Genomic DNA, 17256 nt, shown 5'->3' on the forward strand with positions numbered 1-17256 from the left:
ATTGGACAGAATTGACACTCCTGGGATCAGTCTACAAGGTGCATCTCCACTGTAGAAATAATGCAGTTTCACCCCACTTTAAGGGCCATCGCTCCATCCTACAGAATCATGGGGTTTTTTTGGTGATGAACCAGCACTCTTGAGCAGAGAAGACCTTATAATACAAATCCAAGGATGCCATATGTTGGTGCTACAGTACTTAAACTGGTGTGTGTGTGTGTGTGTGTGCGTGTGTGTGTGTGCGTGCGCATGTGCGTGTGTGTGAAATTGCAATATTTCTACAGTGTCAATACACCCAAAGTGGAGGTGAAACAGAGAGCTAAAATTACCAAAGCCATCCTAGACGTCTTTAAACAGAGGCTGGATGGCCATCTGTCGGGGATGCTTTGATTTAGATTTCCTGCATGGCAGAATGGGGTTGGACTGGATGGCCCTTGGGGTCTCTTCCAACTCTAGGATTCTATGATTCTAAAGTATTTGTTGCCTGAAGCAAAGGAACAAGATGCCCCCAAACCCTTTCCAAGCTCAGAAACAAACTCTGATGGAAGTTGCGTCGTGTCGTATGGCTTTCAATGGGCCTGAAGTTCCAAATGTGAAGCTGCCGCAACGCCGCCTGAGACAGTTGCCTCACTTTTTGTCTAATAGCAGGGCTAGCCCTGGAGAGCACATTGTGTAACCTGAAATGATGTCCTGTTGTCTTTTCTCGGCACGGAAAACACCAGTGCGCATTTCTGAGCCGTGAGATCTCAGCTAGCCGACGGCCCCAGGCCTTCCTCTTCGGATTTCTCTCTTCCAAGATGCCTCTCCGATGACTTGTCGTAACTAACCTCTGCAAATGAAGGATGAATGTTAATATCCACCGCTGGCATCATTTAGGGAGGAAGCCTTTCCAAAGTTTTCTAAAATGTATTTAATTGATCAATATCTATATCAGTGATGGCGAATCCTTTTAGAGATCGAGTGCCCAAACTGCAACCCAAAACCCACTTATTTATTGCAAAGTGCCACATTCCTTTGGCTTTCTAGGTACTAACTCTGGCAAACTCAGTGCTGGGGCAACAGCGCGCATGCCCATAGAGAGGGCACCCATACCATAGGTTCTGGCACCCATACCATAGGTTCGCCACCACTGGCACCCATACCATAGGTTCGCCACCACTGATCTACATCTATATCTATACCGGTTGCCATGTCTCAAACGATATCTCAAGGCGATGCAAGACAAAAAAAAGACGACGCTGGCAACCCAAGCAAGGATGAAGCCAGCAAGCATTTCATTGGGGCAACTAATCATTTAAAAATAACAAAACAAAATGCAAAGTTGAGAATGTAAGAAGTGTTAGAATAGGATAAGAATAAAGATGATGACAATAATAATGATAATGATAAGGATAATATTTATGTATACCCCGCCTCTCCAATGAAATCGAGGCAGCTTGCAACATTAAAATATAAATGCAATGCAATCTCCCACAGACCCACCCACCCATCCATCATAACCCAACATTGATAACAATGCCTATAATAAGCAATGCAATTCAAATGGTGGAAACAAAGCAAACAGGGCAGTCAATGGAAGATAGTGGGCGAAGATGGATGAAGAGAAAAGCGAAAATATCAAACATTAAATAGTCGCCGATGCGACATCTGGCAGATGTGGACCAGAGTTGCACTGGAGGACCTAGAGATTCCTAGAGAAACAGTGGCAATGTATTTGTAGTTTGCCCACTTTCACAGGGGGCCTGTGCCCCTAATGCTGGAGGGATGGCTATAGTTGTGACTGATGGGAGTTGTAATCCAACTACCACTGGATGGCCACAGGTTGGCCATCTCTGGTGTTCACTGGCGAATGCCGTTTTGCAGGCCCAAGGCTGAGGACAAGGAGGAGGATACAGAGGAGAGAGAGTTGTCAGATTCCTGGGGTGCCAAAGCTGCTAGGCGGTGGCCCCAGAAAAGCCGGCGTTATGGGTATTGCGGCCTGGAGGGAGGCCCAGGTTCCAGTTTGCCCGTCCACCCCCACGCCCTTCCTGCCCCCGCTGCCAGCCCAATAACGTTGCCTGTCAGCAAGAAATCCAGAGTGGATACGAACACATCCGAGAGACGCTGCTCACGCCCAAAGGGACCGGCCGTGGCGCCAGTGTAACAGGTTCCTCCAAATACCAGGAGGAGGAGAGGGAGAAACTAACAGGAATGATGACGCCCAAGGTGGCGTGTTATATAGTGGGCATCCCGAAAAGCCAGGACAATGCAAAGCAAGCAGTGCTATTGTTGGCGCTCTCTTGAAAATAAACCGGAAGAGCTGGGGTGGCATAGTGGTTGGGTTGCTGGATCATGACTTTGTGGACCAGGTTTCAAGCCCTGCCTTGGCCCTGCAAACCCACTAGGTGCCCTTGGACAAGTCACACTCTCTCAGCCTTGGACGACAGCCCTGGCACATCTCCTCGGAGCCAAAGTCTCGCCATGACAACCCCATTTGTCTTAGGGTCACCATAAGTCGGAAACAACTTGAAGGCACACAGCAACAAGCATTCCTGAGTTCCCTTGTCTTGTGCTGTCTTGTTCTTGAGGAAGTAGTAATGAGTGGTTAGCAAACTGGTGAAGAATTCCAGCATTTTATGAATCGGGGAATGCATTTCAGATTTCTAATGAGTTGTGCAAAGCAACCCCAGCCTTGTCGTTGTTGTTGTGTGCTTTCCAAGTTGTTTCCGACTTGTGGCGACCCTAGTACAGGGTTTCTTGGCAAGGTTTGCTCAGAGGAAGTTTGCCTTGCCTTCTCCTGAGGCTGAGAGAGTGTGACTCGCCCAAAGTCACTCAATGGGATTCATGGCCAAACTGGGAATCGAACCCTGGTCTCCAGAGTTGTAGTTCAGCCGTGGAAGCTGGAAATACAAAAACATTGGGCAAGCTAAACGTTCCCTGTCTTGGATGGGTGCTTTGCAAGAGCACCCAAATGCAGTGACTGGAACCGGTTTCCAAAGGCCAGTTCTGAGAAGAAAGGAACAAGGCACCCCTGAGGAGCTGCTGAAGAAGTCCAGGAGTTTGAGTCCCAGAACACTGCTGAGCACACAGTTCTTTCACACAAACACACAAGCCACAATTCCTCATGACTCTTCCCATCTCTGGCTTCCGTTCCACACTCTCCTTTGTGGGCGGAGAGGGTGCTCATGCCACTTTGTGGCTGGCAGCTGTTTGCGCAGCCCAGAGGCAGCATACCTTGCTGAGCGACTCCAAAAGCAACCCAGAGACCGGCTTCCAGCAGGCTCCTCCAAACTCCCTTTTTGCCCACTGCATCAATAGACGTATAGTGAAACCAAATTAGGAGGAGTAGCTACTACCCCAGAGGAGAGGATCCACATTCAAAATGACCTGAATAGATTAGGTAGCTGGGCCAAAGCTCATAAAATGAAATGCAGTACAGAGAAATGTAAAGGGCGAAAAAAATGAAATGCATAGATAGGGGGACACCTGGCTTGACAAGACGACACACAAAAGGGATCTAGGAGTCCTAGTAGAACACAAGTTGGACAGTTTGATGCAGCAGCTAGAAAGGCCAATGCAATCCTACTCTGCATCAATAAAAGTACAGTGTCTAGATCAAGTAATAGTGCCACTCTGTTCTGCATTGGTCAGGCCTCACCTGGAATACAGTGTCCAGTTCTGGGCATCACAATTCAAAAAGGATCTTGAGATGCTGGAACATATTCAAAGGAAGTTGACCAAAATGGTGAACGGTCTGGAAACCATGAAGCCCTATGAAGAGAGACTTAGGGAGCTGGGGATGTTTAGCCTGGAGAAGAGAAGGTTCAGAGGTGATATGATAGCCCTGTTTAATATTTAAAGGAGAGTTGCATTGAGGATGGAGCAAGCTTGTTTTCTGCTGCTCCAGAGAATAGTACTTGGAGCAATGGATGCAAGGTACAGGAAAAGAGATTCCACTTCAACATTAGGAAGAACCTCCTGACAGTAAGAGACGTCTGACAGTGGAATATATTGCCTTGGAGAGTGATGGAGCCTCCTTCTTTGGAGGTCTTTAAACAGAGACTGGATGGCCATCTGTCGGAGGTGCTTTGATTTATGTATTCCTGCATGTCAGCAGGTTGGTCTGGATGCCCCTTAAGGTCTCTTCCAGCTCTACGATTCTATGGTTGCCATAAGTGAGAGATGACTGGAAGGCACACTACAACAGCAGCCTACCCACAAGAGCCAGTGCAGTAGTGTAGTGGTTTGAGTGTTGGACTACAACTCTGGAGACCAGGGTTCAATACCCCACTCGGCCATAAAACCCACTGGGTAAATTTGGACAAGACAAACTCTCTCAACCTCAGATGAATGCAATGGTGAGCCTCCTCTGAACAAATCTTGCCAAGAAAAGGTTGGCCTTAGAGTCGCCATAAGTTAGAAATGACTGGAAGGCACACAACAACAACAACAACCTATACACATACACACAGGTGATACAGCTTCAGACAACTCAGCGTAAACCCAGAATCCCCGCAGGCACCCACTGCGGCCTGCCAAAGCGACTTTCTCAAGATGGGGCAGGCCATCTCTCTCTGTGTGTGTTGCGTGTATATATGTGCGTGTGTGTGCGCTGTTGCCAAACTATTCATTTGTCCTTTGAAGACTGCTCCAAGGCCCCGGCTTCGAGTGCTCCGGGGCTGAAGCTGTGGAAAGAGGCACGCGGCCCACTATGTTATCATGTCCCAGTTCATCTGCATGCATTTAATAACAGCCCCGGACCGCGCTTCTGTTGACTCGGCTGCCGCCGCTTTCATCTCCGCAATCCAGAGTTGCCTCACCTGCCTTCGCTAGTGAAACTGCACACCCGCTCCTTGGGGATGGGAGGGTCAGCCATTAGCTTCCTTCTGCGGTAGGGAAACTGAGGCAAGAGGAGAGGAGATTCGAATCCAGGTCAATGCAATCCCGATTAATCCTCTACCATCCCACTTTTTTCCAAGGCTTTAAAAGGTCCTGGTTTCTCTCTGCTCCTTCCGCCTTCCCCTTTAATCCTCAGTTTGCTTCAGTTGCTGCAAACTGAGTTCAAAATGCAAAATGGTGGTGCAGCGGTTAAGCGCCGATACTATGCGTTCGATCCCAGGGCTCCAAGGTTGCCCCTAACCCCAGTGAATGTAGAGGGACGAATTGTAGTGTTTCATTTTAAGGTTCACCTTCAGGTCTCCAAAGATATAGCCATGTTAGTCTGTGAATCAGTATGTAGAGAAATCTTGTAGCACCTTTGAGACTCACTGCAAGAAAGAAGTCGGCAGCCGCTACGAAAGCTCCTGCTGCCAACTTCTTTCTTTCAGTGAGTCTCAAAGATGCTACAAGATCGCTCTACATACTTAGGGTCTCCATAAGCCAGAACCAACTTGAAGGCACACAACAACAACAGCCCAGTCCTGCAGTTGTTTGAGGACACATCCTGCTCAAATGGAGACCCCAATCTTTTCTCCAAAGTCCGAACAACATTGCTGTATGGCATCTATATGTCTGCGCCTGGCTTCCACTCCACCAAAAGCATCTGAGGAAGTAGACTGAAAGTCTACGAAAGCTCATGCTACCAATTTCTTCCTTTCAGTTAGTTTCAAAGGTATTCCAAGTCGGGTTTGTTTTGATGCCCAAACATCTGAGTGTGTGTCTGTTTGTGTGTGTGTGTGTCTTCTTGGAACTGTTGTTCTTGCCCTCGCCTCCGGCTGAATCCTGGAGGCAGGATGGGCGGCTACTGCTTGGGGAACAGGTCCTGGTGCAAGTTGCAAAGGTGTGGAGTTTGCAGAGGAATGTGGAAGCCAAGGTGCCGGCAAAGAGGGGGGGAGGACGCGGACCCAAGGGATTTTGATCTCCAACCTCACACAACCTTGCCAGTTTTGCAACAGCCGCCGAACCTACTTGTAGTACATGCCCTTTGTGGGCTTCTTTGGTTGTGCTCTCAAGTTGATCTCGATCCAATGCGACCCTGTGGATGAGACATCTCTAAGACTCTCTGTACTCCATTGCTCTGCTTAGGTCCGGCAACCCCATAAAACCCATAGTGACCTCCTTCATAGAGTCCATCCATCTGGCATGTGGCCTTCCTTTCTTCCTCCTTCCCTCCACCTTTCCTAGCATTATGGCCTTTTCCAATGTGTCCTTCCTTCTCGTAATGCGTCCAAAGTATGCCTCAATTTGGTCATCTTGGCTTCCAGGGAGATTTCTGGGTTGATCTGCTCCAGGAGCCACTGGTTTGTCCTTTTGGCTGTCCATGGGATCCTCAGCACTCTTCTCCAGCCCCACATCACCAACAAACTGATTTTCTTCCTATCATCTTTCTTAACTGTCCAGCTCTCACATCCGTACACGGGAACAGGGAATACGATAGCTTGTATGAGTCTAACTTCTGTGCTCAGTTGTGTATCTTTGCATTTAAGGATCTTTTCTAGTACTTCCATAGCCGTCCTTCCCGTTCATAATCTTCTTCTGATTTCCTGGCTGCAGTCCCCATTTCTATTGATGTTTGATCCCAGGTATGGATGATGCTTAGGTCCTGCAAATTCATACTTGTAAGCTCCTTAATAGAGTCCATCCATCTATGTATGTGGCCTTCCTCTCTTTCTGCTTCCCTCCACCTTTCCAAGCATTATTGCTTTTTCCAATGAGTCTTGCCTTCTCATGACGTGGACAAAGTACGACAGCCTCGGTTTTGTCAAGGTTTCAGTCTTGATCTGTTCAAGGAGACATTGGTTCATCTTCTTGGACAGTTACAGGATCCTCAACACTCTTCTCCGGCATCATGACTCAAATAGGCTTCTACTTAGGGATGAAATTTGGTTACGAAGAACCACTGTGTGTGCCTTCAAGTCACCTCTGACTTAGGGCGACCCCAAGGGTTTCCTGGCATCCTCTGGGGATGATGGAAACAGTAATACAACATACACCTAGAGGGTGCCAGGAGGGATAAAGATTATGAAATCAATAGTAAGAGAATCAGCAAGGCCTCAAGACTGAGCAACCGGAAGCCCTCGGGGTATTGTAGGACTGCAGCTCCCATCATGCTACTCTGTAGACATTGCCCCAAGATCTACGTGGGGCTCAGTCTCCAGATACGATCTCCAGTACATCTAACGGAGGAGCTTCTGGATCACGGCTCCACCTGGGGCCCGGGTGCGAAGGGCGGCTGAGGCAAGCGCCAACTTGCCGGAGTTTCGTTGAGTAAGGCCTGAGTAACAGTTCACAAAAACCGCTTTCCTCGCCCCCTCCCAGAGGAAAGAGTCCAAGCGCTTGCCAAGCTGTTTCTTCCAAATGGCTTGCTTCGGGCGGCATGTGGGCGGGTGTGTAGAGCTTGGAAAAGTTCCTTTCTTTGGACTACAGCTCCCAGGTTTAAGGGACGTCGGCATGCCAGTATAATCATAAGAGTCATAGAGTTGGAATGTACAGCGGGCCCTTGGTATCGGCTGGGGTTTACAGGGGAATATTTGCCCATAGGGAAACATAGGAGAATACTTGCCCATAAGGAAACAGAGGGGAATACTGTACTTGCCCATAGGAAATCATTGGAGAATACTTGCCCATAGGGAGACATAGGGGAACACTTGCCCATAGGAAATCATTAGAGAATACTTGCCCATAGGGAGACATAGGGGAACACTTGCCCATAGGAAATCATTGGAGAATACTTGCCCATAGGGAGACATTGGCGAACACTATTCTTGCCCATAGGGACTCATAGGGCAATACTTGCCCATGGAGAAAGACAGGAGAATACTTGCCCATAGGGAAACATAGGGGAACACTTGCCCATAGGAAATCATTGGAGAATACTTGCCCATAGGGAAACATTGGGAAATACTTGTCCATAGGGAAACATAGGGGAATACTTGCCCATAGAGAAACATAGAATACTTGCCCATTGGAGAATACTTGCCCATAGGTAAACATAGGAGAACACTTGTAATATGGTGTCATCTGCATACATCTTAATGGCTGCTATTCCTTCCCTATTCCTTCTGTTTTGCTGGGACCTGGCTGCTCGGGTTCCCTCTAGTGGCGGCCGGTGAAATTGCAGGAAGGGAAACCGGAAGAGACCCGGGGATTTTGCAAAGCAAGGAGGGAAGGTAAGTGCCTTGCAGTGTGGCTCTGTCTTGGAAGGAGGCAAAGGGGGTCTGCATTGCTGGAGATTGCTTTTTTGGGGGTGGCTGGTGGCATGGAGTTGGAGCATGGGCCTCCCAGGAAGGACTGGGAGACCCACTGCCCTGCAGACATTTGGGGCAACAATCCCCATCATTCCTAGCCCTTGAATAAGTATGCTGGGGCTGATGAGAATTGTAGTGCAGTCACAGGAAGGGGACCCAGGCTTTCTCTGAAGATGCAAGGCAAAACGTCAGGAATAACCCACAAAAAAAACTATTAAATAGATCTGTTTGATCGGTTTGCTGCAAAACTAGGGCTGCATCCACACTGCAGAAATAATCCAGTTTGAGACAACAGTTTAACTGCCATGGCTCAATGCAATGAAATTCCAGGGGTTATAGTTTGTTGTGGCCTCAGTGCTCTCCGAAAGAGAAGACTAAATGTCTCACAAAACTACAATTCCAAGAATTCCATAGCATTGAGCCAGCGCAATTCAAGTGGTGTCGATCTGGATCATTCCTGCGATGCGGATGCAGCGTGGGAGATGAAGAAAAGGATGTTTGTGGTCACACTGATGTTCTTTTTCTTTCCTTGTCTACTCCCCAGCCTTCACCATGGGGTCAAGGGGGGCAGAGAGCTGGGCCGGCACCATTGCCTCTTTCCGCTCGTGCCCCACGGCTTTCCTCCTGTCCCACGGGACCAGCGACACTTTTGTGGCCGAGTTGTTGCGGGAGCTACACAGCGACAGGTTGGGCGATCAGATCAAGGTATGTGGCACACTCTCTTAGCCTCAAAGGATAGGAATAGCAAACCCCTCTGAAGAAACTTGCCAAGAAAACCCCACGATCGGTTTGCCTTAGGGTCGTCATAAGTCAGAAACGACATGAAGGCGCACAACAACAGCGACTCCAGTCGTAGTCCAACACGCAAACCAAAACGCCACCCTGCCTTCCTAAATAATTGCAATCTCTTTCCTAAAGCTTAAGTAGACAAAACATATTCTAAAGGACGAAAAGAACTTGCCTGGCCTGGCTAGAAAGCACATTTTGGTGCGAAAGTTAAGACACAAGTAGCATTCAATTCAGCAATGATTGCAGAACGTTATGCCACCAGTCCACTTCGAAGAGGGCCGTGGCATGTTAATAAAGCGCCGTAGAATATAAAAAGCCACATGTTAAATTAATAAAAATGTATAGTGGCTTATTTGGATGATTTTAAGAGGAATTTGACTCAGCTGGGACAAAAATCCAGAGAGTCTTCATATTTGAAAGTCTCCTCCTAGGCAATGGCTTTGGCTTCCGATTTTTCTCACCTGGCTTCCTCCTGATGGTTCATGCGTGGTTGTTTTTCTTGTAGGTCTCCATGTTGATGCTCCTCTTGGACTACCCCACACTGCTGTGCCCAGATGCCAAGGCAGGGCAAGAGATGGCAACCTCCCTCCTCTTCTTCTTTGCACAGCTGGGCCCTTCTCCCAAACAGACCAACCTCCGGTGCCATCTCCTCTTTGCAGTGGGCACCATCCTGGTGGCCACGGAGGCCTTTGGCGAGGCGTGCCAGGCCTCCCGCGACTACCTCACCCTCTTGCTGGACCTGGCTTCTGACCTCAGTGACCGCCGTGGTGGCATTTCAGAGCGGCCCGTCCGAAGAGCTGCTTGCGAGTGCCTCCGGGAGCTAGAAACCTGCTACCCTGGGTTTCTCTCGGGTCGACTGGAAACCTTGCGCTCCTTCCAGCAACAAGAGGTCTCTCTGGCACATCAAGGCTACACCCTTCTCTATGGTGCGGCATTACGGAATGCCATCTTGCTCCTTGCCTGGAGTGGCAAGGAAACTCTTGGGCAGCTGTTGGCACGCAATGAGGGCCTGGTGTGGGAAGCAGTAAGCAAGCCTGGCGAGATTTCTGTAGCCAACATTGACCAGTTGGTCCTCCTACCCTCACCTGGAGACCTCAAGGAGCTGAAGTCGGTGGTCTCGGCCCTACTGGATAACTCCTACTTCCTCTCGCCCGCTGCCCAAAGCCATCTCCTCTGGCAGCTGGCACAAGCCGTCAGCGTCGTCCGCACCCAGTCACCTGCCATCTTCAAAGCTCAGCTGGTGCGCCTCTTTGGCACGGTGGACGTGGCACTCCAGCACTCCATCTTGCAGCTCAAGTCTCTCTTCACCGACAGCCTCTTCACGGCTGAAGATGAAGCCTTCCTTTTGCGCCGTTTGGTGGGACTGGCACAGCACCCTGCCTTGCCTGCTCCGGTCAAACTCTTCCATCTGGACTGCCTCCTGCACTTCCCTGAAAACCGGCCACTGGGTTCGGGTGCCGAGGAGGGGCTGCCGGTCCTGCTCACCCCCCGCACCGTTTCCGGCCTTTTCCCAGGTCTTTTCCAGGATCAGGGCACTGTCTTGGCGCGGCTGAATTTGCTGTGCTTGGTATGTGTGGAGAGTGAGGGGCCCATCGCTGAACGTGGGGCAGGCTACCTCTTGGAGCATGTCTTAGCCCTTGGGGGGCTGGTGGTCCAAGGAGGTGGTCCGGAATCTGTCTGCCTGTTTTTCCGAGTGGCTTTCCTTTTCACCCGGTACTTTGGTTCCCGGGCACAGCCCATGGCAGAGCTAACCCAATGCTTGCTGGATCTCTATCGTCAGAACTGTGCCCTGGCACCAAATATTATCAACTTGCTGGATGAGGCCTGGAGGGCGTCGGAAGAGGCCGGCTGGGCTGCCACTCTCGCCCGGGCCTTACAGGAGCTCATTGTGGACTTTCCTGGCCTGAAAGAGAAGGACCTGGGTTGGCATTTGAAAGTCTTGGCCCGGTTGGCAAAGGAGAAGGACATCCCCCAAGCAAGCACCTTGAGGTTCCTGAGACGCCTGGTTGCCCAGGGTCAACTTGGAGACTGGTGCTCTGGGCAGATCCTCCTCAGCGTCTGCCGCAACCTGATGCAGCTCTGCCCGCCGCCTGACCCGGCCCACCTGGCAGATCTCTTGCAGGCCGTGTCCATCGCCCACGTGGACATGGACGTCCAAGACCGGGCTCGGTTCTACTACACCCTCCTGGCCAACCTCTCCGAGGAGAAGCTTGGTGCCGTGCTTGCCCTAGAGGGGCCCGCCAAGGCCCGTGCCCTCTCCTCGTCCATTGTGGCGGACAGCGAGAGCTTTGTGGCCTCTCTGACCGTGCACCCAGTGGCTCCAGCCCCTCTGAGGCTGCAGCGGGTGGCAAATGGGAGCGACGTACCCACGGTCCCTTGTCCTGAGCAAGATGTAGAGGGCTACTGCCAATGGCTCATGGAAGCCCGGCCACCCTCCCAGCTCCGTTTGACGTACCAACTGGTCCATGTGGGTCCTTCCAGTCCCCCCTACGAGCTCCTCCTCTGCGTGGTGCTCCGTTTCTCCTGCGCCAACCAACACTACGAGCCCGTGCCTGAAGTGTGCGTGCCCTGCCTCTCTGCACATCGCCCGCCTCAAACTCTGACCCTTGCCCTGACGCCACGCAGCCCCTACCCGACCCAGGTCAACGTTTCTGCCTTGTATACAACCCAGGAAGGACTCACCCACTGCAGCCAACTTGAACCCGTGGAGGTGGCCTTCTCTGATCTCTTCATGCCCCTTTCTGTGCCTAGCTGGCCCTCGGAGAAGCGCCACCAACTCTTCAGCGCCCTCTGGCACCTGCTCGGCCCCGACGCCACCTGTAGTGAGAGTTTGACCGTATGGCACATACCGCCGCAATCTCTGGATGGCCTGGTGCACCACCATTTTGCCCAGTACCTCTTAGCAGAGCAACCCGGGTGCTATGAAATCGGCATGGCCTTGCCGCCCCAGTGCCATGTTCTGCTCCGGGTGGAGAGTGTGGCGGAGGCGGCCCGGGTGGGCATTCGCACGGACGACTGGAAATTGCTGCCGTCCCTGAACAGCTACTTGCAGAGTCTTGTGACGGCGACGTGAAAGCTTTGAACATCTTGGTAATGCTCAAATAAAACCTGGAATTGCTGCAAAGCAAGATGGATGGAAAGGGATGTGTGTCAAAGAGGGTTCTTGTTCGTTCCTAATTTTGGGGTGAGGGTGGGGAGGCCCCTATCGGCGTAATAGACACCTGGGAACCCCTCCGATGTCCCCAAAATTGTTGTGATTTTGACCCCAAGGGTTTTAGAAAAGATCAGGCTTTGGGAAGAGGAAGGTTGCAAAGACAAGGTTGCGTCTGCACTGTGGATATAATCCAATTTGACGCCACTTTAGCAGCCATGGCTCACATAAGGGTTTTAAGGGCTTACTGCCCTCAGAAGCAGAGGAAGGTGCTTGAAGCTGCCATGGAAGCCCAGTGGATGACCTTGGTCAAGTCACACTCTCTCAGCCTCAGAGGAAAGCAGTGGCGAACCTCCACTGAGCAAACCTTGCCAAGAGAAATGCCAGGATAGGTCTGCCTTAGGGTCGCCAGTTGTGCAGTTGTGACAAATGACCTGAAGGTACATAACAACAGCAACTGTACATGTATGGGTATACACACAACAATATGTATATGTTTGTGTGTGTGTATACACAGTGACAGTATGTACATACTTGTTTGTGTATGTTTGTGTATAGCAACAGTATATCTCTGTATGTTTGTCTGTGTATGTACACAGCAACAATATATACATGTGTTTATACACACAGTAATATGTACATGTGTCTGTGTGTATATACACATACAGCAATAGCATAAATATGTGTGTGTTTATACACAGCAACAATCTCTACATGTTTGTGTGTGTATGTGTGTGTTTATATATACACAGCAACAATGTACACCTGTGTGTGTGTGTGTGTATAGCAATAGCATTATGTCTGTGTTTATATATACACATCAACTATATACAACTATATATACATGTGTGTGTGTATACACACCTACATACAGCAATAGCATATATATGTGTGTGTGTTTATATATACACAGCAACAACATATACATGTGTGTATAATATATATATATATATATATATATATATATATATGGCAATAGCATGTGTTTATATATACACAGCAACAATCTACATATTTGTGTGTGCATATGTGTGTGTGTGTATAGCAATAGCATTATGTCTGTTTATATTTACACATCAACTGTATATATATGTACACAGCAATAGCATATGTGTTTATATATGCACAGCAACAACATATACATGTGTGTGTATAACTTATATTATATATATATATATACACACACAGCAATAGCATATGTGTGTGTTTATATATGCAACTATATATGTGTGTGTGTATATATACATATACACACAGTAATAGCATATATATGTGTGTTTATATATACACAGCAACAACATATACCTGTTGTGTGTGTATACAGCAATACCCTATATCTGTGTGTGTGTTTATATATACAGCAACAATACATGTATGTTTGTGTACACACACACACACACACACACATATACACACACACACACACACCCCCGCATTGGGTCCAGCAGAGGGCTGGCAGTCCTAGGGCCACTTCCGCCTGTGGGCGGAGCCTCGTGGCCCGCCGCCGTGACCCGGAAGTGGAGGTGGAGTCACCGGAAGTAGCGCTGGTAGGAGGCATGGCTGGGGAAGGGGGAGTTGTTCCGCCGTTGAGGCTGGCGGTGCCTCCTTCTCCTCCTCCTCCGCGGGATCCGCTGCACCTCCTTCCCTGCCGCCTCCGGCACCGAGGACCCGCCCCCGTCCGGAGCTACTTCCAGGCCGCCATCAGGAAGAACAGCGGAGGCGGTGGGGAAAGGAGGGACAGACGCCTCTTCCTTCTCCCCTCCCCTTTCCCTCTTCCTCCTCCTCCTCCTCTTCTTCTTCCTCTCCCTCCTTTGCCTCCTCCTTCTCTTCCTCATCCCCCTCTTCCTCCTCCTCTTGCCCCTCCTCTTCCATCTCTTCTTCTTTTCTTCCTCATCCTCCTCTTCTTCCTCCCCTCTTCCTGCTCTTCTTCCTTTTCCTCTTCTTCTCTTCCTCCCTCTCTTCCTGCTTCCTCCTCCCCTTTTTCCTTTTCCTCTTCCTCCTCCTCCTCTTCTTCCTTTTTTTCTTCCTCTTCCTCTTCTTGCATCTCCTCTTCTTTCTTCTGTCCTTCCTTTCCTTCTTCCTCTTCTTCTTCCATCTCTTCTTCTTCCTCTTCCTTCCCCTCTTCCTCCTCCCCTTTCTCCTTTTCCTCTTCTTATTCCTTCTCTTCTTCCTCTTCCTCCTCCTCTTCCTTGAACCTTGCTCTCCCACAGTTTCCACTCCCAACATCCACCGCAATGGCTCTCCCTTAAAGGAAATGGCATATACATCCAATTGGAAACAACATAATGCCATATATAATGTCTTTTAACGTTTCCCTTCCGATGTTTCCTTTCTCAGGGAGCCACTCTGGTGGAGCGCTTCAGTTCAAATCAGCCACAGAAACCCACTGGTTTGGGCAAGTCACACTCTCTCAGCCTCAGAGGAAGGCAACAGTTAACCCTCCAAACCTGAAATCCCTGTGATAGCTTCACCATAAATACACAACAAAGGCCTTCTTTGCTCCCCACAACCTTGCAGTGCAGGTCGGACGACAACAGAAGGACCGGCCCAAAGGTCACCCATGAGTTTCAAGGCTCAGTGGGGACCCTCCCAAGGCACCTAACCATTATGCCATGCTGCCCAAAATGTTATAACTTTGCCTCCTCTCCCCCAGCAGAGTCTTCGGTGTCTTTTCGGGGGCGAAGCCTCAAAGGGATACAAGTCTCGGTTCCCGAGGGCTACGTGGGACTGGTCCTGGAGAAGGACGAGGCCCCTTTGCTGGAGCTGGAGGTGAGTCCTTGGCTTGGCTTGGTGTCCATCCCTAGATCTCCACCATCTTGAGGAGGGAGACCAAAATGGTGAACCATGGAGCCCTATGAGGAAAGACTTAAGGAGATGGATATCTTTAGCCTGGAGAAGAGAAGGTTCAGAGGTGATATGAGAGCCCTGTTTAAATATTTGAAGGGATGTCATATTGAGGAGGGAGCAAGCTTGTTTTCTGCTGCTCCAGAGATTAGGACCCAATGGAGCAATGGATGCAAGCTGCAGGGAAAGAGATTCCAGCTCAACACTGAGCAGACTTTGACAGTAAGAGCTATTCGACAGCAGGAGGATGGTAGAATCTCCTTCTTTGGAGGCTTTTAAACAGAGGCTGGATGGGGGTATTGTGTCTACCTCCATGGCAGGAGGTTGGACTGGATGGCCCTTGGGGGTCCCTTCATATTCTGTGATCCTATGACCCTCCATCCTTTTCCCACTCCAGGAGAGGCAACTGTGTGTGAAATCGGCCTTTGAGTCTCTGACAGTGTGGAACCTGGAAGAGGCTCCAAAGAGCACAGATGAAATCATGATGGCTCTCCATTGGCCAAAGATCGCGGAGGGGGTAAGTCTCTGTCTGCATAACCATCCATAGGTCTGTAGTTCTAGAGTACCGGCCTTCTATGCAACTCACTTTCTGACCTTTCCAGTTGTGGTGGTTTTTGTCTTCAAACCCATTACCTATTTAGGCTGAAACTGGGAAGGTGACTGGCCCACGGTCATCCAGTAGGGACTCAGACCAGAATCTCCTAACTCCCCAGTAACCCTCTAACCAGTTGGTCGGGGTTAGGAGATCACTGCAACCAGTGGGTCCCAACCCTCCAACCAGGACTCTGCCCAAAATCTCCTAACTCCCCAGTAACCTTCTAACCCACCCTTGGACTTCAGATCTCAGAAGCCTCAACCAACTTGGCCAACTAGTCAGGGATTATGGGAGCTGAAGTCCAAAACACCTGGAGGGCCAAAGGTTGGGAACCACTGCTCTAACCACTACACCATGTTGCTTCTGGAGAGCGCTTTTGGATCTTTCAGGGTGAATTGCCAGATCTGTATTCTGGTATTGAGGAGATCAGGAACCAGTCCCCATGAAGTAGGTTGGAGGGGGGAATTACAATCGTGACAGTAGTGTCAGTTGACTAGGCAGCGATTGTGAATATGCAATGGTTAGTTACTTAAGATTTACTCATTCTCTATTCAGAACTGCTACTCGTCACAACTGTGACACTATTGAGTCATAACTGAGTACAGCCGGCCCTCCATATCCATGGATTCAGCCATCCATGGCTTGAAAATAAAATACCTTCCAAAACCAAACCTTGATTGTTGGCATTTTATATAAGGGATGCCATTTTACTATGCCATTGCACTTAATGGGACTTGAGCATCCATTTTGTTGTCCATTGGGGGGGGGGGTCCTGGGACCAAACCCCAGTGGATACCAAGGACCCACTGTAGGCAAGGCTACATCCCCACTGCAGAAATAATCTGTTTTGAACTAAAACACTTTAACGACCGCGGCTCAGTGCTATGGAATTCTGGGAACTGTAGTTGGCCTCTCACATTTGCAGCTTTAACTAGGTCCTCCAGCGCAATTCTGCAAGAAGTTGACCATAGAGTTGTGCTGGAAGACCTAGACGTTCCTAGAGAAAACACTGCTCTAGGCATTTGCAGGTCCTCCAGCATGAGTCTATGATCGATTTCTGGAAGATGTTGAACACAGAGCTGCACTGGAAGACCTGGAGATCCCTAGAGAGGTGTTCTCTTAAATAACAAGAATAAGCGTTCTTTTCTTTGCAGTTTTCCCACATTCACGGGGGTCCTTCACTTGCAAATGTGGAGGGACCAATGTAGGGACCAGAGCTTTGCAAATGTGGAGGGCTGAGTATATAATAATAGTAATCATCATGCCAGGACTAGTAGCTTCTTTCCTTGCCTCCATCCCCATTTCTCAAAGCTCTTATAATGGCGCATCTTATTCTATCCGAAAGAAACACAACCACTTCACATCCAGACAGTTGCACAGATCATGCCTAGCGGATGCTCTTCTCTCTGCTTATAGATCCATGCCGCTGTGGCTGATTAAGAATGAGAACAAGTGGAGGGCGACTGCAACATGAAAAGTCGGGGGAAATATGCCCAGAATCTGGATTTCTAAGAATGCAAGAGTGAAAAGGCCTTGCCCTGCACTGTCTTTCCAGATTAGACATGGATAGTACTCTCTCCCGAAGGGCAGATTCTCTTTGCTCCTGCTTACTGTACAATAAAGTCCCTTGACCTTTTTCTATATATTTCAACCTCTGTATTTTGTTAGGTTTTACTTTTAAAATATGTTCTAGTCCTCATAGAAGGGATAAA

At 49.4% G+C, this 17256-nt stretch overlaps 2 protein-coding genes across 3 annotated transcripts; both read left to right on the forward strand.

Annotated features, from left to right (window-relative positions):
• The first annotated feature begins 8053 nt into the window (after positions 1 to 8053).
• AP5B1 (adaptor related protein complex 5 subunit beta 1) lies at positions 8054 to 14827 on the forward strand. Its single transcript, XM_089483751.1, has 4 exons — positions 8054 to 8087; positions 8710 to 8870; positions 9460 to 12044; positions 14759 to 14827. Exons 2-3 carry the CDS (start codon positions 8718 to 8720, stop codon positions 12025 to 12027), a joined length of 2721 nt encoding a protein of 906 aa, XP_089339877.1. The 5' UTR covers positions 8054 to 8087; positions 8710 to 8717; the 3' UTR covers positions 12028 to 12044; positions 14759 to 14827.
• On the forward strand, positions 13623 to 17195 carry LOC149302076 (ribonuclease H2 subunit C-like). Of its 2 annotated transcripts, none has more exons than XM_089483759.1 (4): positions 13623 to 13827; positions 14759 to 14874; positions 15347 to 15466; positions 16961 to 17195. In XM_089483759.1, the coding sequence occupies exons 1-4, from the start codon at positions 13662 to 13664 to the stop codon at positions 16982 to 16984; spliced, it is 426 nt and encodes a 141-aa protein (XP_089339885.1). In that variant the 5' UTR covers positions 13623 to 13661; the 3' UTR covers positions 16985 to 17195. The 2 variants fall into 2 exon arrangements, with proteins under 2 accessions (XP_089339885.1, XP_089339886.1); XM_089483760.1 differs by having other exon boundaries at positions 14762 to 14874.
• Positions 17196 to 17256: the final 61 nt, after the last annotated feature.

The sequence above is a fragment of the Sceloporus occidentalis genome, unplaced genomic scaffold (genome assembly GCF_023333645.1).
Source record: "Sceloporus occidentalis isolate IW3139 unplaced genomic scaffold, rSceOcc1.0.p SCAF_20, whole genome shotgun sequence".
Classification (NCBI taxonomy): domain Eukaryota; kingdom Metazoa; phylum Chordata; class Lepidosauria; order Squamata; family Phrynosomatidae; genus Sceloporus; species Sceloporus occidentalis.